The 25,802-nt window shown below is 44.3% G+C and overlaps 1 protein-coding gene across 8 annotated transcripts in view; it reads left to right on the top strand.

Moving 5' to 3' along the window:
- Nucleotides 1-25,802, top strand: part of NTM (neurotrimin) — a 1,000,590-nt gene that overhangs the window by 785,045 nt on the left and 189,743 nt on the right. For all 8 annotated transcript variants that reach the window (XM_074321813.1, XM_074321816.1, XM_074321817.1 and 5 more), the window contains one exon: nucleotides 15,266-15,498. In XM_074321813.1, coding sequence (XP_074177914.1) covers nucleotides 15,266-15,498 — 233 coding nt within the window. The remainder of the gene's footprint in view (nucleotides 1-15,265; nucleotides 15,499-25,802) is intronic.

The following is a 25,802-nucleotide window of genomic DNA, read 5'->3' as shown; positions in this document are numbered from 1 at the left end:
CTTTGACTCTCATGACAACCACAAGAACTGAGTGGGCAGATACTTTTGCCCCCATATGACACATATGAAAACTAAGACACAGAAAGTCTAGGGACTCAGGGTTGTCATAGCAGATGAGGTAATAAAACAAAAACCCAACTAGCTCCACTCCATGGAAATCAGGCCAAAACCTCTGGGCATGGGTTGCTGCTTCTCTTAAATATGAACACACAAGCTGAGGTTATATCAGATAAAATATACTAATGTATAGCAACTTCCAGATGGCAGAGCTCTTGTTAAAATCTGAGTAACATCCGGTGCATTATCAAGCTTTCAGGACATTCATTACAAAATCTCTCGTAGAATCCACTGACCCCAGAAAACACTATTATTTTTCTCAGGTTAAGGAATCAGGAGATGCAGCTTCGCATCCAGAGTCCTTCTTGACCTAAACAGATACACAGTCATCGGCTTATAGATTAAATAGCCACATAGACTTCACTTCTCTAGGCTCCTTATCTGTGTAGGTTTGTAGATCATGTCTGAGATCCTCCCAAGCACCAGATTTATACTCAATTTTAGAGTTCTCAGCAAATATACCACTTCTACAAGACTCTCCCTGTCCACTTCGATTAGGGTTCCTCAGCACCCATCTATTTCCTGTACAACACCCCATATTATCCTGTCATAAGAGCCCCCACATGTCATTACAAATCTGTCTTCCTTTGCCTCTTCTGCATGAGCAGAATGCCTGTCTGCACCTATCTTTTTTGCCTCTGTATTGCATTGTTTAAGTCTTAATACAATACATGGCTCATGGTAGGTGCTCAAAAACATTTGTCAAATGAATGAATACTTCAATAACCTCACTTTATACACCTCAGTTCATTCCTATCTTTTGTGATAACAACTAGAAGCAAAGTGCAAACCATGAGAAGGAGGAGGGTCGGCCTGCTGATAGGACCCTTGTCAGTGGCAAGATGACTAAAGGCGCCTGGAGAATGGGCAGGAGTCCTGGGCGCCACAGCTGTGCCTTAGGACGCTCCCTCCTGCCGGCCCTGCTTAAGTTGATCGTGTAAGAGAACAGGTGTTGAGGTACCTGTGGTATGAATAAGACCCACCATATTCGGGAAGGGAAACCCATCCTGGGGAGGGGACACTTCAGCATTTACACTGTTCCTGGCAGTGACTGGCTTCCCACCCCATAACCGTCTCTCTCCTACATTGCTCTCCAATGTGATTGTCATCATGCCATTCGGCCACCCACCCCCTTAAGCAGCAGGCCCCTGCTGCAGATGAGAGCAAACCCCTCAGCGTGGCATTCTGAGGCCTCTCTCCTCAAGCTGACCACAGCCTTCCTTCTTCTGCTGTCTCCCTCTGCATCTCCAGAGTCCCTACCTCTGTCACACCAGACCCTAAACATATAAACATATATCCCGTACCCATATCCATGTATTTGGACACCATTTCCTTCCTATGGAGAACACACCCTCACCTTTTCTTTATTCATGCAGATATATTTTTCATTTAACATGAGCTCAGGGTTCACTCCCTCCATAAGATTTCCAATCCATATGCTCTTCCCCCCAACACACACCAAACTCCTGAAATCCTCGCGAGGTGTCTCTTTGAGGACTCACACCTGGCCAGATTGCATTGCCCTTGGTGTCAGTCTCCCTAGATGTCCCCTCTTCTCTCTGCTCTTCTTGGCCTCAGGCTCTACTCAGCCCTGTCTCCTCTCTCCCCAAACCCGGGCCACCCACTCTGCCCCTCTGCCCAAAGCCTAACTGTGGAGCAGTGGCCATCTCTCTGGCATCTGCTCTTTGCAGCCTCCAAAGCACCTCATGCTCCCTTCTTTAAGAGTTTTCCCTTTTAATCAACAAAACATTTGTGAGAATTACAAATAGGACTGTTCTTAGTGCCAGAGTCCCAAAGCTGGCCCTGGAATTTGAATTTGTGTGAAAGTGACTTATTAAGGAGGTGCCCCCTAGGGAAACCACAGAAGGAGCAGGGGATGCAAGGCAGGGGGGCTCCATTTCAGGCAAACAGCCGTGAGGGTGGCTTTGGCCTGCCTGAGGTGAAACCCAGGCAGGGACAGAGAGCGGGCTTCCACGCTGCCACACAGCGTGCTGCCTGCTGCCCCCAGGGGCCACTCCCGGCTCTCCTTGAGTGGGCGAAGGGGCTCCTGCAGCCTAAATACAGACCTCCAAAGAGAGTGGCAGTTAGAAGCAGAACCTTACAGGAAGCTGGGGAGTGGCACAAATTATAAAAGGGACCTGGGGGAACTGGAATGACGTTGACAACTACAATGTCCTGCACAGGTGGGGACATTACTACAGATCAAAGACCCAGAGATGCAGGCCCGGCTTCCAGCCCCCTTTCAGAGTGGGTTCTCCGGCTCCTTGCATATCCCTTATCTGTAGTCCTGGTCTAACGTGAATCCTGGGACTTTTACTTTCAGGGCTTTGGTCAACGATTGAGGCAGAGCAATAGGTGCATACCTCCCTTAGGGGAATACACCTATGTGACTTTTTTCTAAATCTTTCCTTCTGGCCTAGCACAGATACTTTTAGCACTTTCCAGTACTTAGTCCATGAGACAGAGGCAGTTGGCTAGGAGTGCCAGTTGGCCGTCCTCTCCTTGTGTCATGGGCCCCTCCCTGCGGCTACTCCCTGGAGCCAACTTCCATTTTATTTTATTTTACTTATTATTTTATTTATTATTATTATTATTATTTTACTTTTTGGGGGGAATATTGAGGGACAGTGTGTTTCTCCAGGGCCCATGAGCTCCAAGTCATTGTCCTTCAATCTAGTTGTGGAGGGCGCAGCTCAGCTCCAAGTCCAGTCGCCGTTTTCAATCTTCCATTTTATGATGGAGAAGGTGAAGGAAGGTGCGAGGACTGAAGCTGCTCAGCAGCTGCCTTTAACAACTAACTGGTTTTAGACATCTGGGCGCTCCTCTGAGATGGAGTTCTTCAAACAACTGGTTGTCACATCTGACAGAAAATATGCAAAAGATAAGGCCTTCCTCCTTGGGACTGAAGAAGGCCTCGTTTTGAAGGCATTTCCTCCCCCTGGGAGCATTCATCTTTCTGGGGGATACATCCTGCCCCCTAAGGTATCACATCCCATAGATTAACTATCTGGAGAGAGGTACAATTACCTCTTTTACACTTAATTATTCTTCCATTTCCTTGTCAGAGTGAGCGCTGCTTTTCCGGACCCTGGGGACCCTTTCTCATGGGGTCAGCAGAGGATGCACAAACGGAGGGGGAGCGTTGCAGCTGCTCCAGTGTGCATCTCTACGTCGGTTCTGTTCTCCTGTCACTTTGTGTCCACCTCTCAGGTGGTAGAAATGGCACTTTTTAACTGTGCAGCCACTCTCCTGGGAGGGAGTCAGACTGCTTCCCACTGTCCCTAACTTCCACCTGGGCCCCGGGCAATCATTTTAGACACAGTGGCACCACCGAGGTGAAATAATGTGTGACTAAGGTCATAGCGAGAAAACGAGGAAGGCCCCTGCTAACCCAGGAGCCCTGTTTGTCATTTTGGAATTCTAGCTGAATCAGCCTGCTCTTCCTTCCGAGGTTCTGTGGAGTTTGATGTAGCAGACTGCCTCCTCCTAGGAAAGGAAAGCAAGCAAAACAGGTATGGCCTTGAGCTGGATTGCTTGCATTTGACCCTTCCCTCCCCCAGTACAGGGCCATATTTGTTGTCATGCAGGGTCTCTGGTCCTGCTCCCGCTCTCGGCAGGTGGACACAAAGTATGGTGAGGCCCAAAAGGAACACGCATGGAGCCATGGACAGGGGGTTCATACCTCTATATTCTCACTGGTGGCTGGGTTGGAGACACAGGAAGCAGGAGCCACACATGATCCACAATCCTCCATCCGCTTCTCTGCCAACCAACCAACTTGCCAGCGTAGCCACGGCAGTTATATTAGTGGCTAATGGCTAACCGGTTACAGCTGATGGCCATCTAATAACTGAGCTGGCACCTTTCCACGTGAGGCCGAGAGCCTGGGAACTGCTAGCTGGGACTCCGTCCCTACACTTGTACAGTCTCTGGGGTGAGAACCAGGTAGAAAAGCAGTCTGTCTGCTGACCAGTCAGAACAGCCTGGGTGTCTAGATTCACACTCGCCATCTGTAAGTAAAATGTCAGCTCTGATTGGTCTAGGTAATGGTTTTGGTCTCCTAAGCCATGTGGCTCTCCCCATATTGGTGGTGTTTAAGTCCTAAATATAGGCAGTCCTTTAGAGATGATAGAAGGGATCTAGGCCTGGGGGAGGAATTTAGTGTTTTTCAACAAGGAGTTAGAGTTGGAACTAGCGCCAGAGATGGGGCCTGAAGTGACACACATGTTGACTTCTCGTGAGGCTGAGTCCTATGCACAAGGCCTACCAGCCTGCTACAGTTTCCGTAGACATTTGTGGCCCTGGCTGGGGAGCAGCAGGGTACTTCCAGACCTCTTTGCAGCATGGCACAATATACCTAATGTGTACCCCCATCCCAGTTTACCTGAGAGAGTCCTGGTTTTCCAAGTGTAATTGTAAAAAGTGCCTGCGTTAGACAACAATTAGTAGTGTCCCCCCACTACTGTCCTGCCAGTTTGGGTCTAACTTTTCCAGGTGAATCCCCATCTCAGGTCTGCACGTGAAACCACATTACATGGTCTAGCTGGTGAGGATAGGATCCTCAGGACACACACACACACACACAAAAAAAAAAAAAAAAAAGAAGGAAGAAAAAGAGATTGGAGACAGACTTTTGTTGGAATCCCATTTCTTCTTCCCAGCCCCATCCCTGCTAGGGAGAGTCATTCCCTGGAGAAGAAAGACACACATTTTTGTGCCTTTTATAACCATCAGTCGTATTTTAAGGTAGTCATTGGAGAGGTCTTCATTTTGGTTCTCTGGTCCTTCTTTTCTTCAGGATAAAGTGAAACATCTTTTACATGGCATATTGTAGAACCCGAAATTGTCAAAGTTTCTGCAGGGAAAAGATGGCACACTGAAACGCACAATTTGAGGAGAGTGTAATAAAGTAGATGTTTACAGAGGTGCGGTCAAAGTGCAGCAGAACCTCGGGGGTAGTCAGGACCTGGACCAGCAGAGGAGGACGTCATGACCACCTCTCGGCCCGAAGGGGTAAAAGGAGGGAGTCACAGCTCCCACCACAGAGACAGGGCCCCTGGCCAGCAACTGTGATCTTTGATGGAGGGATAGAGGCAGCCTGTGGCAGCCCTTCTCCTACCTCCTGTGCCCCATGTTCTGCCACGGCTGCCCTTCCTTTCAGCTGCACCCAACGGGAAGCTCGAGGACTGGGAGCCTGTTGATGTGACCCATGCTGCTCAATCTGCAGTGGATTGGGGGACACACAAATAGCAGTGTATTCACTCACTGGCCTCAGCTGTTATAACTCTTCTCTTCTACTAAATCTGACACTCCGCACAGACCAAATTTCCATCTTTCTGCAAACTTGCCAGTAATTTGTCGCAGCTCCATGGTGCTTTGCATACGCTCTGCCCTCTACAGAAGTACCATGCCCTGTGCTCTTCTGTTTGGCAAGCTCCTGCCAACCTCAATGGCCGTCTTAACTTGCACAAGATCCAAATTGCCCTGAAAGTAACCTCCGAACCACCTTGAAAATAAGACCTAGCCGGACTATCAACTCTAATGCATCTTTTGGCACAAAATTTAATATAACCCCTGGTCTTATTTTACTATAAGACCGGGTATAATATGATATAATATAATATAATATAATATAATATAATATAATATAATATAATATAATATAATATAATATAATATAATATAATATAATATAATGTGATATAATATATAATACTGGGTCTTATATTAATTTTTGCGCCAAAAGATGCATTAGAGCTGATGGTCTGGCTAGGTCTTATTTTCGGAGAAACACGGCAGTAGTCCTTGGAATAGAGAAGTACATATTATATACGAGGTCAGACAATTAAGTTTGCGAACTCATCCTAGCAAAAGTGCAAAATACTTCATTGCTGAATCTCACTACTGTCACCTTCAAAATACTCACATTGGGAAGCTATGCACTGATGCCAGCACCTAGTTCACTCTTCAAAGCAATTTTGTAACTCTTTTTGTAACTCTTTTTCTGGAATGGCCATCAGAGCTGTCATCGTATTACCATTGATGTCCTGAATGTCATCAAAATGTCTTCCTTTCACTATTTCCTTTACCTTTGTGTAAATAAAGAAGTCATTGGAGGCCAGATCTGGTGAATGGGGAGGTTGTTCCAATACAGTTATTTGTTTACTGGCTACAAACTCCCTCACAGACAGTGCCATGTGAGCTGGTGCATTGTCATGATGCAAGAGCCATGAATTGTTGGCAAAAAGTTCGGGTCGTCTAACTTTTCATGCAGCCTTTTCAACATTTCCAAATAGTAAACTTGGTTAACTGTTTGTCCAGTTGGTACAAATTCATAAGAGATATCCCTCTGATATCAGTAAAGGTCAGCAACATCGGTGCACTGAGTTTGCGAACTTAATTGTCATACTTCATACTTCCTGTCCTGCCAGAGTTCTACCTGTCACAAGAAGACGTAGCATGAACAAACTGCAATCAGTATACACCAGGATGAAAGTATGTCTGGAGAACATTCATGGGGGATTAAAAATGTTTGCAGAGGAAAGGTAGTTGAGATACAAAATAATATTTAAAATTAGCCTTGATAGGGAAATAGGAACTTATCTAACAAACAATAAGGAAAGGCATTCCAAATAAAGTAAGCCCCTGAATCCTAAAACCAAGCAGAGTGCTCAGGTCATAGTGAGCTCAGGTCACAGTTCAATATACCAGGTACACGTCATGCCTGAAGCAGTGTGGGCTGGGAGGTGAGATGGGCTTTGTAGGAGATCATTTGCTGAAGCTCAAGCTCAAATGGCAGATGAAGTCCAAGGCGAATTCCCACTGAACTCTCTCTCAGCATACCTGGGCTCTCTTCCCTGGGAAATGTTCGTCTCCATGAAGGTGTTCAAGAGATCTTTATCTGTGTTTGGACTGTTTTGAATATGTTAAGGAAACAAATGGAAAGAAAGGCCTCCATGAGTTTTTGTTTCTTCATTTGTCCTGTTCCTTTGTGGTTTTCAGTTTTATATCACACATATGAGTGAAGTCATATAGTTCTTGACTTTTTCTGTCTCACTTATTTTGCTTAGCATGATAATCTCAAGATCCAACCACATAATTGCAAATGGCAGTATTTCATCTTTTCTTATAGCCGAGTATATAGATGATGTATTACAGAAATGTACACTTGAAACATATATAATTTTACTAACCATTGTCACACCAATAAATGTAATAAAATAAATGAATTAATTAAAAATCAATCAATCAAACAAACAAACAAAAGCTTCCAGGCAACTTTGCTCTGGCCACCTAGGGAAAAAAGGCTCAGTTGATTTTATCTGTGGTCATATGACATATCAAGAGGCCACATTGCTCAGGCTATCTTGAGTTTAGAGTCTTTCCTTGCCACATGGATGTAACACACAGTTATTGAATAAAGAAATGGCTTCTGGGAGCTATGGCTTACACACGTGATATGACCTATTAAGCAGCCCCAAGCCTTCTTCAGCATTTGAATTAGTCCTGGGTTTTGTCACTGGGAAAAATCCAAATACTGTCATTCATTTTAGCAAAGTCATTGCCCACCTAACACAGCAGAGTTTTTTTTGAGATTCTGCTACTTTATTTGACTCAGACACGAAGGATAGATGGATATGTGTGATTATTAAGAACCCTTCTCAGAGGTCCACGAAGCCAAGCCTTCTTGATTTGCCCCACATTAGAGACATGAAGGTGATGGCCTCCAGTGTTCTGATTCCCACAATGAGTAAGGGGAGTTATGTGTACTTTGTGTTTATAAATCCGGGTAGGTGGGACATACGGAGTAGATATCCTCACAGCCTGAATCTTCACTGGACATGGGCTCCATGGTCTTTTACTTCTCAGGAGTTTGTGAAAGGTGGAAGATTTTAATCAAACATTAATCAGTTGACAGATATTTAGTGAGGACTTACTTTGTACTCAATAAAATGTTGCATAGAGGGCCCTAAGGAAAATAAGGTATGGCCCTTGCCTTTCAAGAACTTACCATCTAGTCAGTGATGCAGTGATGTTATATATATATGTGTGTGTGTGTGTGTGTGTGTGATGAGAAAGCAGTATGTATAATAGATTGTAAAATCCTATTATTTGCTGGGTTTCTAGTTCTAGTACATACCAAGCAATGCATTTACATGCATGGTTCCATTTAATCTTCTCATTAACCTCATGCAGGAGGAAAAGTTACTTCCATTGAAGTTGAGTTAAATGAAACTCAGCGAGGTCAGAGGACTTGTTGAGAGGCAGCAAGAAGAGTGCTGGGACATTGATTCCAACATTCTGACTTCAGAGACTGGTCTCTCTCCTCTTCCACACCCTCCCTCAGACTGTCGCTGTCTGCCAGCCATGTGGGCTCACAGTGCAGTGTGTGCACAGCTGTGTTTTCCCCCTGGTCTCTTCACTTCTATCCTAAGAGTTCCTTCTGCTTCTACCCAGTCATAATCAGCCTTGTCACTATTTCCACAACCAAGAAAGATTTCATAGCATACATTCATTTTTTTAATGTAAAGCAAAAACAGTAGTGGTTGATAGATGCAAGCCCGTGTGAACAGAGTATAAGTAATGTGTTTTTCTTTCTGTATGAGAAAAAGCAACTTTATAAATATTGACATGAGTTTAGATTCCAGTAGGGTCCAAATCAGCACCCCCACCAGTGAAGGCTTCTCTTACAATAAAGACCTAAAGTGCAGTGATGTCTGAATTTTCAGCAGGTAGATGAGGAAGCAACCTGGTTTGCCCATTTGTTGATTTTCCCCAGAAGCAGATCTGAAAGATGCACCTGCCAACTGCACGGAGCCGGTGTCAGTATTTCCGAGCCATCCGCTTTGTAATGCTTCCCTGCGAAGCTTGAGGGGAGGACCTGGGCACATGCCAAATGCTCACTCGGAGGAGCCAAACTTAGGGGCAGCTGGAGCATTTCTGTGTGATAAGACGCGATTGTGACCAGGTGCTGTGAAGGGTGGAAGCACTCATTTCACTGTAGTCTCAAGCATTGCTCGAGACGTGTTGCTTTTCAAAAGCAGTTAAAGAGCCATTTGATAGAAGGAATGGTTGGATTACCCACTGCCTGCGTCCATTATAGTGCTCAGATCTTCAGGCAGGTGTGTTTAACAAAGGCCAAGCCTGGATTTTTCCCTTTTTCTTCAATAACCTTTCTGTTTATTTCAACGCACTTTCTCTGCCTTTAGAAGGTTCCAAGCTCTGTTTTTCTTTCAATTTCCACACACTCATTCATTTCCTCTCTCTCTCTCATCTCCTCCCCCATCCAAAGTCCCTTGAGTTCCTGGGTTCATGCTTGTATGGTTTTATCTCCGCTTCTCTCATCCTGGGCTTTCTCCATCGTGTTTTGTATTCCTCTACGTATAAATGCAACAAGCATGATAAAGCCAGTATTCATCAGCACAGATTAAGGATACAGAGGGCTGTAGGATTTCCCAATGAATTTAGTTTCTTTAAAATATGTTTTTAATTTTTCACAAAATATTATATTACTTTCAGGTATACAACATAATTCTTAGACGTTCCATTTTCATGAAATATATTTTCCTTAACTTTATTTTTAGTCTGTGTGTGTCTTTTAGTCTGAAGTGAGTCTCTTGTAGGCAGCATATGTAGGGTTTTTTTTTTTTTTTTTTCTTATCCATTCAGCCACCCTATGCTTTTGATTGGAGCATTTAATCCATTCACATTTAAAGTACTTGTTGCTAGATATGTAGTTGTTATTGACATTTTATTATTTATATTTTTTATCTTTTTTTCTTCTTCTTGAAGAAGTCCCTTTAACATTTCTTGTAATAATGGTTTGGTTGTGATGGATTCCTTTAGCTTTTTCTTGTCTGGGAAGCCCTTTATCTGTCCTTCGATTCTAAATGATAGCTTTTCTGGGTAATCTTGATTGTAGGTCCTTGCTTTTTACCACTTTGAATATTTCCTGCCAGAGAAGGCTGCATTTTTAGAGTATTGGCACAATCAGTGCAGCTGCTGACAATTGCAATGTGGCAGCTTTGTCTATCATGTGCTGTGCTCAGGTGCAGGATCCAGCATGGGCATGTGTGGCTGGTCCTCTCTAGTCAACTACACATGAGGCTTTTGATCATCGAAGAAAATGTATTGACAATCTATGCAGGCTGGCCGTCTTTGGTGATCTGTGTTCGAATACACTAGGCCTATTCTCTTTAAGAAGAAACTTCTCCAAGAAAAGATACAGAGTGCAGACAGACAGACACACAGACTGAGAAGAGCACTGTGGTTCAGCAGTGAAATGATAACAAGGGTTCCTCCAAGGCTTCTGTCTGTCTGTCTGTCTGTCTGTCTGGATTCTGCCAGTATGTTGCATTGGTCAGGCCATGGGCTACATCGATGGGGGCGGCACACAGGTGGGGAGGGCCTCAGGCTTGGTGGGAGGCAAAGGCCACTCACACTAACACTGAAGGTTGATGGCCACTGCCTGGATGGCTGGAGTATGGAAGTAATTGAGGGCAGCACTAAGGCTGGAGGACAGGAAGCTTTCAGAGTTGAGAGCTGTTTGCAGTTTGGAGAGTGGGAGTTCCAGGTCTTGATCCAGAAGCCCTAGGTGTGCAAAAGCTGTTCCTTTGTTCTTTGCATGTGCGACAGGATGGGCAAAGGGGATGCTCAGGGTGGCACCTTAGCATATCTCAAGATCGTGCAGTTCTGGAAAGTTAAAAGAGTTTCAAAGTTAAGGCAGCGCACGTCCAACACTTTCTGTCTCTCTATTTCTCTTCCTGGCTGCCTCATGATGGCTGACCTGTCTAGTTCCCCAATGACAAGTGGCCATTGTGGGCACAAAGCCAGGAGTGCAGTTTCCAGGGTCTCGGCCTCACGTGGAAAGGTGCTGGCTCAGGTAGTAAATGGCCATCAACTGTGATTGGATGGCCATCAGCTGTGGCTAGTTGGCTGTCAGCTGTAACCAGTGAGCCATTGGCCACTAATATACCTGCTGTGGCTACGCTAGCAGAAAATGGGGGCTACCAAGAACATGGTGACTGAGCTAGCAAGCACGGATTGCAGCTGGCAATTGACGTTGGTTGGCAGAGACAAGTGGATGGTGGGTTGCAGATCATGTGGCTCCTGCTTCCTGTATCTCCAGCCCAGCCACCAGCGAGAATACAGTGGTGTGACTCCCCTATCTATGGCTCCGTGGGTGTTCCTTTTTGGCCTCACCATGTCCTGTGTTCTTATGTGGGGAGCGGGAGCTGAGACCCCGCATGACACCCTGCATGACACATGGCGCAGCGAGCAGGGGCTCCTGCATGACAGCCATCTTTAGCTAACTCTTTAGCTAACTCATCTTTAACTCCCCTGGGTTAGTTAGGGAGAGTTGAATCTGAAACCTTCTTTATTCCCAGTAAATTACCTTCCCAAGGAAGATGGAAATACCATGGTTTGTTTTAAGAGTAATTTTGCAGAACTATGTTAAGGGCCGTCTCTGTAGAAAAGCCAGCCTTGCTGACTGAATTCCCACCCAGACCTTCTACTGACTCACCCACCAACCAAAGCATTCACTCTGGCTGAGAGAGCAATTATGCTCACTTTTTCTTTCTTTCTTTCTTTCTTTCTTTCTTTCTTTCTTTCTTTCTTTCTTTCTCTCTCTCTCTCTCTCTCTCTCTCTCTCTCTCTCTCTCTCTCCTTCCTTCCTTCCTTCCTTCCTTCCTTCCTTCCTTCCTTCCTTCCTTCCTTCCTTCCTTCCTTCCTTCCCCAGGGAGAATTGTGTCCTCTACATTGTCGTGGAGACTCAATAAATGAGACAGATAGATGGGGGCAGGTATGAGGAGGTAACAGGAGCTGGCCGCCAAGTTCCCTTTGTGATCCATCTCTACAGAAGCCAGCATTAATGCCGTAGAGACTCAGTAAGACTGATCTCCAGCAATGACAGTTTGGACATCTAAACATGACCTTGGATGTGCCCAAACCACAGCTGAAGCTATGCCAAATTTTCAGTGTAGTATATCACAGAGGCTGCATAACTGCTGAAAATTGGCTGTGTTGGAAGCGTTAGTGTATCTGCAAATGAACATCTTTGGCCCTGTAAGTGCGGTGCAGTGTGATGAAACTGCTTCCATTTCAGTGTATTTCCAGTAATTAGACACTCACAAGGAAGCTTAGGACACTCCTGCTCTTAGCAAGAGGCTGTGAGATGTCCCCATTGCGGGTATCCAAAGCAATGATTCCAGCACTTTAGAGGTTGTTCATCAACATTTCCTGCACCATGGCCACTCACCTGGTATCTGGTCAAATGTCAGCTGTTGGAGGAAAAAAATAACTAGGACTCTGCTCCTGGCTTCCCAGAACACACTGGCTTCCCAGAACATGTTGGTTACCAGACAGTTCTCTTCCTGTTAAGTAATGGAAAACTGTTTCACACAAGAGCCATTTCCTAGTGCCCAGTCTCTCTGCTGCTGTCATTTTACCAGTGTGGGGACAGAGCCAGGAGTGCAGTTTCCAGGCTCTCGGCCTCATGTGGAAAGGTGCTGGCTCAGGTGGTAAATGGCCATCAACTGTGATTGGATGGCCATCAGCTGTGGCTAGTTGGCCGTCAGCTGTAACCAGGGAGAAATTGGCCACTAATATAACTGTTGTGGCCATGCTAGCAGAGAATGGGGGCTAGCAAGACGATGGTGGCTGGCAAGCGCGGATTGCAGTTAGCACGGCAGAGTGCAGTTAGCAAGGGGTTGGTTGGTTGGCAGAGAAGCGGACGGCAGGTTGTGGATCGTGTGGATCCTGCTTCCTGTGTCTCCAACCCAGCTGCCAGTGAGAGACTATAGTGGTGTGACTCCCCTATCTATGGCTCCGTGGGTGTTCCTTTTTTGCCTCACCACATCCTGCATTCTTATGTGGGGAGCGGGAGCTGATCCCCTGCATGACACCCGGCATGACAACCAGAAACCATATTTCTAAATTAATGGTTTTCAAAGTGTGGTCTCCAGACCGGGCAGTGGCCCAGCAATCTGCATTTCTCAGGGATTGCTGGTGACTGTGATGCATTGTCCTGCGGGGGACCCTGCGGGGTCTCTGCTCCCGCTCCCCATACAAGAACGCAGGATATGGTGAGGCCAAAAAGGAACACCCACGGAGCCATAGGTAGGGGAGTCATACCACTATATTCTCTCTGGCAGCACTATACTCTCACTGAAGGCTGGATCCACACTGTCCACAAACCGCCATCCACGCTTGCCAGCCCAGCCGCCATCTTCTTGCTAGCCCCCATTTTCTGCTAGCACAGCCACAGCAGTTATATTAGTGGCCAATGGCTCACTGGTTACAGCTGACGGCCAACTAGCCACAGCTGATGGCCATCCAATCACAGTTGATGGCCATTTACCACCTGAGCCAGCACCTTTCTATGTGAGGCTGAGAACCTGGAAACTGCTCTTTGGGGCTCTGTCCCCACAATGACTTAACTGGGATATTATTAGAAATTCATATTTCTGGGATCCCAAAGATTCTGAATCAGTAGGACAAACCCCTGATGGAGTTCTGATGCGAGTGGCCCATGCCCACTTCTGGAAATATCCCCTTGATCATTCCCTAATTATATCTTCTACCATGGCCGTCCTGTGTTGCTCAGAAAACACAATAAGCAGCACAGAACTTGCTGGACACCAGAGCCAAAGGCATTTCTGGTTGAGCAGTTTTCTCTATAGGAGCTCTCAGCAAGGCTTCCCACCTGCACCTGAGTGGCCCTGCAATGATCGTGTGACATTTACACAAGTACAAGCGGAAAGGATGCACAGTACAGGATGTCTCATCTCGAGAGCGACCGCCTGGGGAATCTGGTGTGCTCAGCAGCAGTGCTCAGCCATTTTATGGTCACAGACCATTTTGAGAATCAATGGAAGCAATCGTTCCTCTCCACTGAAAAATTCACTTTTGCACACAGGACCAGGATTTAGACAACCTGCCTGAGCGGTCTGACTTCGCTTCCTAGCTCTTTAACCTGGGGCAAATCACCAGACCATTCCAAACCCCAGAGTCCTGATCTTTAAAGTAGAGAATGGGTGAGATCATTTGTGTGACAGATTTGCTGCAAAAATTAAATGAGACAGTGTGGATGTAAAAGTACTTTTTAAACTGCAAAAGAATGTATAAAATTGAGGCATCATTATACATACTGTGCTCCACTGCTATTTGCAGCTTTATAGTTAGGATCAAGACACTGTGTTTGTGAATTTAGCCTAAGGCCACAGAACATCCTTGGTGCAGGGAGAGAGGGAAATGAATGCAGACAGAGATATGATGAGGAATTGACAAGGGTAGCTGGGAAATTTGAAAGTGTAGGAAAAGAGAAAGGAGCTTCTACAATTTGGGGACTCCAGATGCAGAAATCAAATAAAGACTGTCTATTTTTACATGTGCAAACAATTTTGAGATATTGGGAAAATGCCTTTAGTCTAGCAATAATTGAAGTTGGCTGGCCTTGGATATCATGAAGATAAGCAGCAATGGTGGTGGTCCATATTTAGTTTTCACTTCAGAAGGCTTCTGTCAGAATTTGCTATTCTGAGATGAGAAGAAGACTGTTTAGTAGTCAAAATGTTTAATAGTTAAAATCTCTGGTCTAGCACATATATTACATGTGACTTGGAAAAATATTGAGTTTCTCTTTTCTTCAATTCCTTTTACCAGTGGAACCTTCCTCATAGGGTTCTTGTCAGTACTGGGGGGCTTAGTACACCCAAATACCTAGAAAGTAATGCGAGGGATTATCATCATCCATATTATAGAAATCCTTGGGCAAAGGGAGGGCTGGTCATGTTCAAAGGGCCCAGTTATTATGCGTGTGGAAAATGCCTCCACATTGTAACTATGAGTGGTTAGGGCTATTTGCAAAGTCCTCTGTTCAGTCCTGTGGTACTGAAGCACTGAACTGTGCAGGACCCAGAAATCAGAGACACCCAGTGTTCTAAGGCTGTTATCCCATAAGACCTCTGCCACCAAATTCTAGAAAGTTCCACGGGTGACCTATCAAAGGAAATGTGTGTGTGTGTATACTGGGCACAGGGAGTGAAGACAAAACATAAAACATCATCCTAGTGTTGCCGTGGCCCCACTCTGATGGCTCCCATTTTCTGTCCAGTTCCCTGACTTACCCATCTGATCTTTCTTCCAGGTGCACGATTGACAACCGAGTCACGCGGGTAGCCTGGCTAAACCGCAGCACCATCCTCTACGCGGGGAATGACAAGTGGTGCCTGGACCCACGTGTGGTCCTCCTGAGCAACACCCAAACCCAGTACAGCATCGAGATCCAGAACGTGGACGTGTATGACGAGGGCCCATATACCTGCTCTGTGCAGACCGACAACCACCCCAAGACCTCCAGGGTCCACCTCATCGTGCAAGGTAGGCAAGGCTTGGCGGGGCAGTCCGAATTAAACACTTGTTCTGTGATCCTCAACACAGACGAGTTCTGTTTGTTCCATCCAGTCAGAGCGACTTCCTTATTGTCATTTTTCCATGAGATGCTGAATTTTCAAATAGTTTCCTAGTGAATAGGATTTTTTTCTCTTGTTCCAATAATATATTTTCTCAGAAAATTATCTTCTAATTATCAATTTCCTTGTTTTTTTTCTCCCGTGAGATTTTTTCGATTCCATCCAATTCTAAATTCGCTTTATTTTAAGAACAGCCTTTTAGCTGTTAGGTATCTGCCATACCCTCATACAGCCTTCAAAGAAAGCAGAGCCAAACACAGACGCTCTGAGCACCTACTTGGGACACATCCTACATACCACCTCCCTCATTTCCAGCTTGCTTCACCGTCTCTCACCTCCCAGCCCTAGGTTTCCAATATCACATCCCCCACTCTGCTACCTATGTCTGATTCTCCATGTTTTGGCCAAACCCCAACTCTTCTTCTGCACCTCTCACCCCTGGCTTTTGAGAACTGTATATTTGTTTTGGTTTTGCATCTCTCCTGTCTTGCTGCTGCTCTCTCCATGTTTCTCAGGCCCTAGGAGTGGTCCTCATCTGCCCCTGTGAAGCAGAACTGGTCCCAGGGCCCTCTGACAACACTTGAGCATGGTGGGCAGATTCCTAACTAGGGAGTATGAATCAGACCTGGCTGCTTTTTGTCTGGGAGACCTTGACCAAGTTACTAACTGAACCCCAGGGCTCCCTTCTGTACAATGGAGTCAATGTTGTGAGGAGCTGTGGTGAAGATTACATTTTACATGTACTGATGTGTAAAACACTTAGAAGAGGGCCTGACATGCAGAGGTGCTGTTTTAGTGTTAGCTATTTTCACATTTTTTTACATTTATTTACATTTATTTTTAAACATTTTTTTTTTAATTTATTTTTTAAATTTATTTTTTAAATTTATTGGGGTGACAATTGTTAGTAAAATTACATAGATTTCAGGTGTACAATTCTGTATTACATCATCTATAAATCCCATTGTGTGTTCACCACCCAGAGTCAGTTCTCCTTCCATCACCATATATTTGATCCCCCTTACCCTCATCTACCACCCCCACCCCCTTTACCCTCTTTTTGGCGGTAAGAAAAGATGATATAGGAACATTTGTGACAACATGGATGGATCTTGAGAGTGTAATGCTGAGCGAAATAAGTCAGATAGAAAAAGCAGAGAACCATGTGATTTCACTGATATGTGGTATAAAAACCAAAAGCAACAAAAGAACAAGACAAACAAATGAGAAACAGAAACTCATAGACACAGACAATAGTTTAGTGGTTATTTTTAAACATTTTAAGACATCTTTTGCAGCGGACCAAATACTTCGCTTTGTTATCTTAGACGCATAAAGCTCCTGCGCAGTGGAGCCCAGTCCCTCTGTTGCTGTTTCTTTCCCAGTCTGATTCCCAGTACCCTTCATCCAGCTAAATGTCACGTCCAGGGCAATAGACTTCTCTTCCAGAGGCTCCTTCAGCCACCCCTCCATGTCATTGTTCCCAAGGACATGGTGAAGAGTCCTTGTATGATTGGTTAGAGAAACAAGGGGCAGGGCGGTGGCTTAAGAAGGAAGAAATTCAAGGAGCTGGAAGAATTAAGGGTAAGCTAGCTGTGAGAAGGCAGGAGAAAGTACAGCTTGGATCACGGATACGAACTGTGAAGAGCAAGATAGGATGAGCAATGATGAAAAGAGGACACAACTAGAGAGAGCAGTGCGGGCACTGGCTCTGGTTAGGAATTAGGCCAGTGGGACATTGTGGTGAAGCTTGGTCATACCAAGTTGTTTTTATTTTTCCCTACTCTTTCTTTCCAAAAGGAAATTATGATGGCTTTTTCTTTTACAAGTCGTATAAGAGAATATTTGTCAAACTTCTGGGTGAAAACAGCATTTTTTTAAAGAAAACAGAGTTGCATAGAAGATATCAGAGTGTATTAGAAACAGCAGAGTAGCTATTCTTACATAAGGTTTTTGTTTCATTGTACATTTTTAATATAAAATACATTTTTATTGTGCATAATTGGCAAAAAAAAAATGCTTGAGAATCAATATTCTATGAGGAGTGTCCCCAAATGCTCCATTGCCATCACTTACAATGTGTACCAGGTGGTACATTTGAAGCCATTCCCCAAGTCCCCATCATGCCCCACCCAAACACACACTCACTGCTGACAGCAGAATAGCTCACAGTGGCAGAGACACTGGGGACTATGCGCTATTACAGACATTTGCTTTAGGAAGTGGGACCTTTATGGAACTGGAAAATGGAAAGAATACTGAAAACTTCTGAATCCTCCTTGAAAACCAGGACCATGTTTTTGTCATTTTTTTTCCCCTTAAGCCCACACTCTCCGGCTCCTGGGTGAGTGCCTTATACAAAGTATACAATTAATAACTGCTTATAGAGGAAAGGGGCTAGAATTATAGCCCAGAGGTCTTATCTAGGCTCAAAGAGCAAAGGTTGCGTATGTGGGAGGTGGGGAGATGGGAGATCAATCTTCACTCATGTCCAAGCTAATGGAAAATGTCTAATCCCCAGCTAGGTGTTTCCATCTGTGACTTGGCTAGATGCCCTCTTAGCATGACACACCACCTCAAGTATTGGAATCTCATCTTGGGCTAATTTTCGAATGCTGATGGGTATATTGATCTGGAGACAAGCTGGGTTAAAAAAGGCACTGGTCTTGTACACGGGCTCAGCCCAAGCTAATCCGCTGTCGATATGCCTGGCCTGAGCATTATTGACACTTTAATGAATAGAGGACCACAGTTTTTCAGAGGCAACCTGTCCCCCCTCTTTAAAAGCAATCAGACAAACTAAATAGAGCCAGACTCCCCTGTTTCTGTACTGGAAAGAGGATACATCACCATCCAGGATTTAAAAAAAAAGATATATCTTGGGATCATTTATTGTACTGAATATCAACCCTAATTCCTCCAGCAGACGCTGACTGTCTGGATTTTGTTGAAGTTGCTATTCAACCCTGAGCAGAATGCTGCTGGAATGAAAGGCATATTAAGTTTTCAAAATGGTACTATAATCATTAAACATACACACACACACACTCACACTCAGAGAATAGCTGCAGCAAAATAGAACTAAACTGATATTTTCCCATGAGTATGTGTGTTTGTGTGTAAGAGTATGTGTATTTATGTATATGTACTAAGCTTTATATATAAGTAAACCCACACAGAAGGAAAGTAATGCATTTTCCTAGATGTGAACTGCTGAACGTCTGAGATTATGCCTTTCTCATTACTATCGAATATGCCTTCTGCCCCACTAGTTCTTTGTACTGTATCTTCTCTATGGCTGTGATTCAATTACGTGTCGTTCTTGCTGACAGGTAGGATGCCATCTTTGTATCTGCCTGAGAATCAGACCCTTCAGCCCTTTGTGCATGCACTTATTCATGCCTGCATTTATTCATACAGACAATAACCACTGAGAAAGGACTCTGGGTACTGGAACTGTGGCAGAGCACTTAGCATGTGAAGTTGAATGCAAAGCTGCCCTGGCAGAGTTAGTTTCTATTCATGTACAATGTTTGCCGAATTCATCCCCAGGAATTTAGCTCCTGGGAGTACAGGTACTGTTGGCTGAATCCTTCCTGGGCATCATCCTGCTCCACACACTCCTAAACCCACCTACAATATGGGTCTTCTTCCCCCCTTGTTGTCTGATTAGACATTTTAATAGAATTCGGAAGTGACCTATACTGAACTCAGGTTGGTCCGTTTATGCGACATCCAACTTCCCTAGTGCTGCCAAGTACTGGTCTGTCCATTAGCTCAAGCACAGGATGGGAAGCCTAGGGGCCTTTCTTTGGTTCATGTTTTCCAGAGCTTCAACTATAAGCATGATTGGCAGTCCTTCCAACCCTTAGGAGCCTTTCACTGGTGGCAAGTTCTAGGTGTGTGCTTTGTTTTCTAGTATATTTCTAAAATCTGTTAATAACACTTCATATCCTTGTAATAAATGAAAAGGGAAATGCTTGTTCCTTTTTTTTCTTCAGTGAATCATTGCTTTATTTCTCACTACCTGTTGCTGTTGGAATGTAATTTCTTTTTTTTTTTTTTTTTTGTAAGATAGCTCTATGGCTACGTAAGCTCTTAAGCTCTTCTAAATCTTTCCCATGCCTACAGGGGCCGAGTGGTTTCCAAAGATCCCAGCAGGGCTGGTCAATGTCTTGAGCATGGAATGGGGCCAGTCTGGCCTGAGCTGCAGAGGAAAGTCCCTGCAGGGGGCAATATAGGGGGATAGAGGGGCAACTCAGTATAGCCATATAAAACACCAGACAGAGTAAGGGTGAGTTTCAAACCACAGAGAACTCAGCCTTCACGGACAGACATGTAAGAAGAGCCTGTAGGAAAAAGGTAATAGTGCTTCTGATTTGCAGGGTCCAGGGTCAGTGTGGAAAGAGGAGCAGGCTCGGGGCTGTAGACAGAACCCAGGGAGGACTCATATGAGACAAGTCTCCTCGGCAAGCCAGGAACAGGAGCAGCCTTGGTGAGGAGAGCAGCCTGGAGCCAGTGTGGAAGGGAGATGGAGGGGAAGGCAGCAGGGACTGGTGGCAGGAAGGGGGAGGTGACAGGAAAACTGAGCAAAGTAGCTACTCCTCAGTGTGTATTTCAATTTAAATTAGCTAAAGCCAAATAAAATGTACTTCTTCAGTCAATCTAGCCTCATTTCAAGTGCTTCAGTAGCTACACGTGACCAGTGGCTACTGTATTGGACAATACAGATATGGGCTATCCCTACCATTGTAGAAAGTTCTGCTGTGCTGTGCTATAAGTGATTACTGTTATGGGCCAGCAGGGGTTAAAGCAAGGGTTTCATCGACCTAAAGGCCCAGGTGTGGTGCCAAAAGTAGATTGGAATTTTGTACAGAAGATGCAAGTAAGCAAAGATGGAGATCTTTTAGAGACAAGAGAGAATTGTTGAAAAAGATGCAGAACTGGAGTTCCTCTGTTAGTTAGCACAGAGAAGAAGGGCCAAAGTCTGAAGATGTAGCTAAAGAAGAACAGACAGAATTTGAGGACTGGATGAGTGTGGGGAGCGGGGAGGGGAGTCCGTCAGAACAGAAAGATCGCTACCTTGGAGCCCCAGGGGAGGTTAACACTGAGACATCTAAAGCATCAAGAAGTAAAGCATCCCATGGTAGCAGAGGTGCAGGAGTTCATACTTAGATTCTTGACTTTAAGATGCCTTGAAAACTCTTCAAAATGACTTTGTGAAAAGTAAGAAATACCACCCATGGATTTGCATGCCCACTTAGGCAGCCAGACAAAATCTTTTAGACCAGAGTGAGGAAGATCTATATATGGTTTATTAAAATTTGGGTCTAATGATTTCCATCCCTTTGACCTCAGGGTGTTCTGCTTTATGAGCGTAATTAATAAGAGGCTGCTTCTGGAGTCAAGCTGCATATTTTAACCCTTTCCCAGTGTTAACCTGCTGCAGAACCACTCAGCTCCTCAGAATTATCTAAAAAGTGGCCACACCCCTTTTTCCTTTTTTGCCTTGGACGAGGCCACATCTTAGAAAGCACAGCGTGAATAAAACGCTCCATGAGGCCCAATCCTTAGTCAAATTAAGGGTAGCGTAGAAGACATCTCAAAAGCCCTAACTGAATTTCTAAAAGCCCTCCTGTGAAAGACAGAGAGCAGCAGAGCTGTCCAGGTGGTCCACACAGTAATAGGACGGTGGCGTTATCTAAGCAGAGGCCTGGGTGGAATACTCCTGGCCTTTTAAATCACTTAGAGACCTATTTGCATGATAGACAAGGTTAAATATGGTGCTTATATAATGGGGAATGAGTGTAATAATAACAATAATAATAATAATAATAATAATAATAATGGCTTTTGTCCTCTTTGTCAGTTTTCAAGACCCTATCTTGGTCTCTCTTTTGTTGTTGGAGTATCTAATCACCCCCTCCCTTTTGTTTGGTGTAAATGAGTTTTCCTATTTCTTCCCAGGCAGAATTAATCTGAAAATCCCTGCTATTGTTTGATAGTTAATTACCTGCCTTTTGGAGTCAAACAGCTCTGAAGCTCAAGTGAAAGGGGTGGGGGCTGGCGAGTGTCTATGGAATGGCATGAGGGTGAGAGAAAGAGGCCAGGTCAGTGCCGCACACTCCCTGTGTTTATGGAATTCCAGAGAGAAGGCGACTAGGCCAGGGGCATACCTGGCACAGGCAGGCAGGTGACTTGCAAATAATAGAGCTTTGGAGGCACCAGCCTTTCATCAACCTTTGATTGTCTTCCTGCTCTGAACTCTCCTCTTACCCACCTGATGTGTATAATCCTGTTGCTTTCCAATCCTGAATAATTAATTGACCTTGTCAAGCCAAACTCATTATTATGATTAAGAGAACAGGAACAATAACTTTTAATTTCTAGACACCTACGCTCCATAGGCTCCCCCTCAACTCTGAACCTGAATAAAAGGAAATTTGAAACATAACATATCAAAGGGAATAATGTGCTCTAATCCTCATATTGAAGGCAAAGTTTTCTGTTTCTCCAGCCACATCACCCAGAACACAACATACCCTCCTAGCAGTGCAGGGCTCCCGTAGAGCTGAGAAGACCAACTAATTTCCATTCACGCTGCATCTTTGCTGAGTCCGCGGTGGAGGGAAACATTGCCATCCAATTCTGATTCAACAGAAGTCACCTTCTGAGTACATCTGCGTTGTTCAGGTGTCAATAGCCCTGTGTGACAGTAAGTCACATTTGCCATTCCAAACTGCTTTGCAAATCATCTCTCCTCTTCCTGCCCTGTTCAAGAAGTAGATGAAAATGCACATTTGGTCTAGTCAGAAGACTGTGCATCTGAATTCAACAGAAGTTTCTAAGAGTCAGGAAATTAAATTCCACACAAAAAATTAGAGTGTTCCTCAGAGCACCCTGGAGAATGACAAAGAAGGGGGGCATTTTACCTGAAATTCATTTACAAAATGTAGACAGCACATAAATGAGACAACTCAGTTCTACCTGGTGAGTTTTAAACTTTCTTGATGCAGTTACTGACAGCAGAGGGACAAAATGTGTTATACTAACATTTCAGTAAACCCTCTGAAACATTATCTGTCTGCAAAGCCAAGCAGGGTAGTCTGTTAGACTAAAGCTAGCTGAGCAAACTACTATAATAAGTCATATTGGTTTAATAATGACATTTTCTGTGCTTTCTGGAGTGGCTAGGGCAGGTTCTTATGTTTTCTAAGCAGTTTAGAAAACTCGGCATCTACTTTCTGGTGCTGCCTCGCCAGAACAGTAAACAATAAAAAGCAGTAAAGAATAGGGTCCCTGTGTCCAAGCCATCCACACCACTTATGGCTCTAAGGGAGCAGAAAGCTCAGCTGACCCTACTGCTTCACAACAAACACTTCTAGGAGTTAGGCAACAGCCTTCCCACAGAAGCAGTTAGAGCTCCCAAGGGAAGGTCTTGAAACAACCACAGAATTCTTATCCCTTAGGTGGTTTTGCCCAGGGAGTCTGAGCTGCCTCAGATACCAATACCATAGGGTTGAGAAAAGTGGCTCTGATTCCTACTGGATCATATATGTCTCTGCAGCCTCCAAGTGACACATGGTGTCATTTTATTGTGGGGAAAAGGCAAACAATTCCTACATGCACTCCTTTAGACTCCCATCCCCATACCAGAAGCTGCCTGTGGTTTATTTAAGCTGAACTTGAAGCAAATACTCTTAATTCAGGATTATATGAGGTCTCTTTATGGTCTCATGACCCACAGGTACAGACTGGGCTAATCCTAGAATATATCCAAAACAACCCTCATTGCTCCATTCCCAAAGCTTGCACCTAAACGGTGTGTATAAAATGATATCAAAGGCAGCATTGTTGATCTGAGTGCATTAACTCTTGGACTCTTCGGTTCTCAAAAGTCTCAAAAGTCTCTGACAATTATCTTCTCGCTAAAATGGAAATACCTAGTATTTTAGGACAGGGTAAGAATTTGGTGACTAAGTCTCTTAGTCTATCAGTTGTCACACTGAGGACTGTCAACTGACACATTTCAATTCCAATTAAGAGTATTTTGAAGACAATAACTGGGGACAGAAAAATTCAGACAGAGCTCCTGCCTGGTCTAGCCCAGGAGACAACTATACTAACAAATAACTTTCCTATCGAGTAACAGGGATTAAGGTGCTTATACATATAAATGCTATATGAGTTCTGACAATTAAGTTCACGAACTTGTTGCAATGATGTTGCTAACCTTTTTTGAAGTCAGAGGGATTATTCATTATGAATTTGTACCAACTGGACAAACAGTTAACCAAGTTTACTATTTGGAAGTGCTGAAAAGACTGCATGAAAAAGTTAGACGACCTGAACTTTTTCGACAACAATTCATGGCTCTTACATCACGACAATGCACCAGCTCACACGGCGCTGTCTGTGAGGGAGTTTTTAGCCAGTAAACAGATAATTGTATTAGAACACCCTCCCTACTCACCTGATCTGGTCCCTGATGATTTCTTTCTTTATCCGAAGACAAAGGAAATATTGAAAGGAAGGCATTTTGATGACATTTAGGACCTCAAGGGTAATATGACGACAGCTCTGATGGCCATTCCAGAAAAAGAGTTCCAAAATTGCTTTAAGGGGTAGACAAGACTCTGGCATCAGTGCATAGCTTCCCAAGGGGAGTACGTTGAAGGTGACCATAGTGATATTCAGCAGTGAGATATGTGGCCATTTTTCTAGGATGAGTTCACGAACTTAGTTGTCAGACCTCATAAATACACCAACAGGGTCTAATTGAATTTATCTGTGAGATTAGGCAGAACTGCAAAGTTGCATTTCACCAGGGTCTTCAATCCTGAGCAGGACTTTTCAGGGGATATGGAGAGGAGAAGGCATCCTGGGCAGGAGCAATAGTATGTGCAACGCTTGAAAATCTGAATGTGTAGGACACACTGAAGCAAGAGTGGGGACTCTAAGTGGTGCCGGGGTGGGGTTCCTGGAGCGAAATCACTAGACACAGAGCCGGAAAGATAGGCTGCACCTGACTTGTGGATGCTCTGTGTGCCATGGGAAGGAGCACATGAGAAGCATTCGGCCTTGGGCCATGTCAGTTTTCAACACAGGCTTGGTTTTCCTTGTTCCACAAAACCCTACTTCTCTTCCTCAAGGAAAGTTGCATTCCATTGTTTTAGCAAAGGACAATTATCCAGAAGGCTGTCAGTGGTATAGAAAATGACAAGTACCATTGGGAAGGAAGGAGAATTATCGGAAGGAAAGAAGATCTCTAAACCTAACTGGCTCTGTGTCCCTTGCATGGTACAGATACAGAGGGGAAACATTGCCGAAGACCTTCTACCACCGGGTCATTTTTTGAACACACTGAAACATATGTTTTATAACTGCTGTCACAGTGATTTTTGTTTTCCCCACTGTACAGTTAATATGCATTTCTTTGTATACTAGCAAATAGAGAACATGGTACTGGGGCTTTGGGCTCTGTCGTCATCATAATGATTGTACCAGAGAAGATGACGATATTACTAAGGATAAAACAGCTGCAGGAAGGGTCCCACGACCCTCAGGAACCATTGGGCTAGTCCGTCGCCAGCAGTCACCTTTCACTGTGCCTGAGAGCCCACATGCAGATGAGAAGCTCAGTGTTTCAGATGTTGTCAGTCTGATTTATATTTAGGCTTTAAGGTGTCAGCACTTGGAGTCTATCTTAAGACTTATATTCCTGTTGAACGTTGTCTGTGGTAAATTAGTGTTGAACGTCGGTACAACATCTAATTGGCTTGTGTTGGAGTTGGGCTCAGTGGTGAAATGCTGCTGGAGCTGGTGGAGCACAACATTTTTCTTTTAAGAGATCTTCATTTCATGTTATTTGAGAAAAAAAAATATTGATTTAAAATTAGGACAGTTTAATTTGGTGGCATGTTTTCTTTATGTCTCAATTATATATTCATGTCTTTGTGGTAAACTCAGCTGGTGGGGAGATTAAGAATTCAAAAAAGAGGATTTTCACTTGGCAAATACTGCTTTCTACTGTGATTAATTGAGAGTCTGCATAGTGAACCTGGTGTTGGCTCCCTTGGGGATGGAATAGCTTAGTACAAAGAAGTAAATCTCAGGATTTAGGAGTCCTGGATTCCAGTCTGATCTTGACAATAAGTACCTGGAAAAATGACCTACTTCTTTAATCTATTTTAGATTACACACACTTTATCA

Source organism: Rhinolophus sinicus, linkage group LG16 (genome assembly GCF_036562045.2).
Source record: "Rhinolophus sinicus isolate RSC01 linkage group LG16, ASM3656204v1, whole genome shotgun sequence".
Lineage (NCBI taxonomy): Eukaryota > Metazoa > Chordata > Mammalia > Chiroptera > Rhinolophidae > Rhinolophus > Rhinolophus sinicus.
This window is presented reverse-complemented; position numbering and strand designations above follow the sequence as displayed.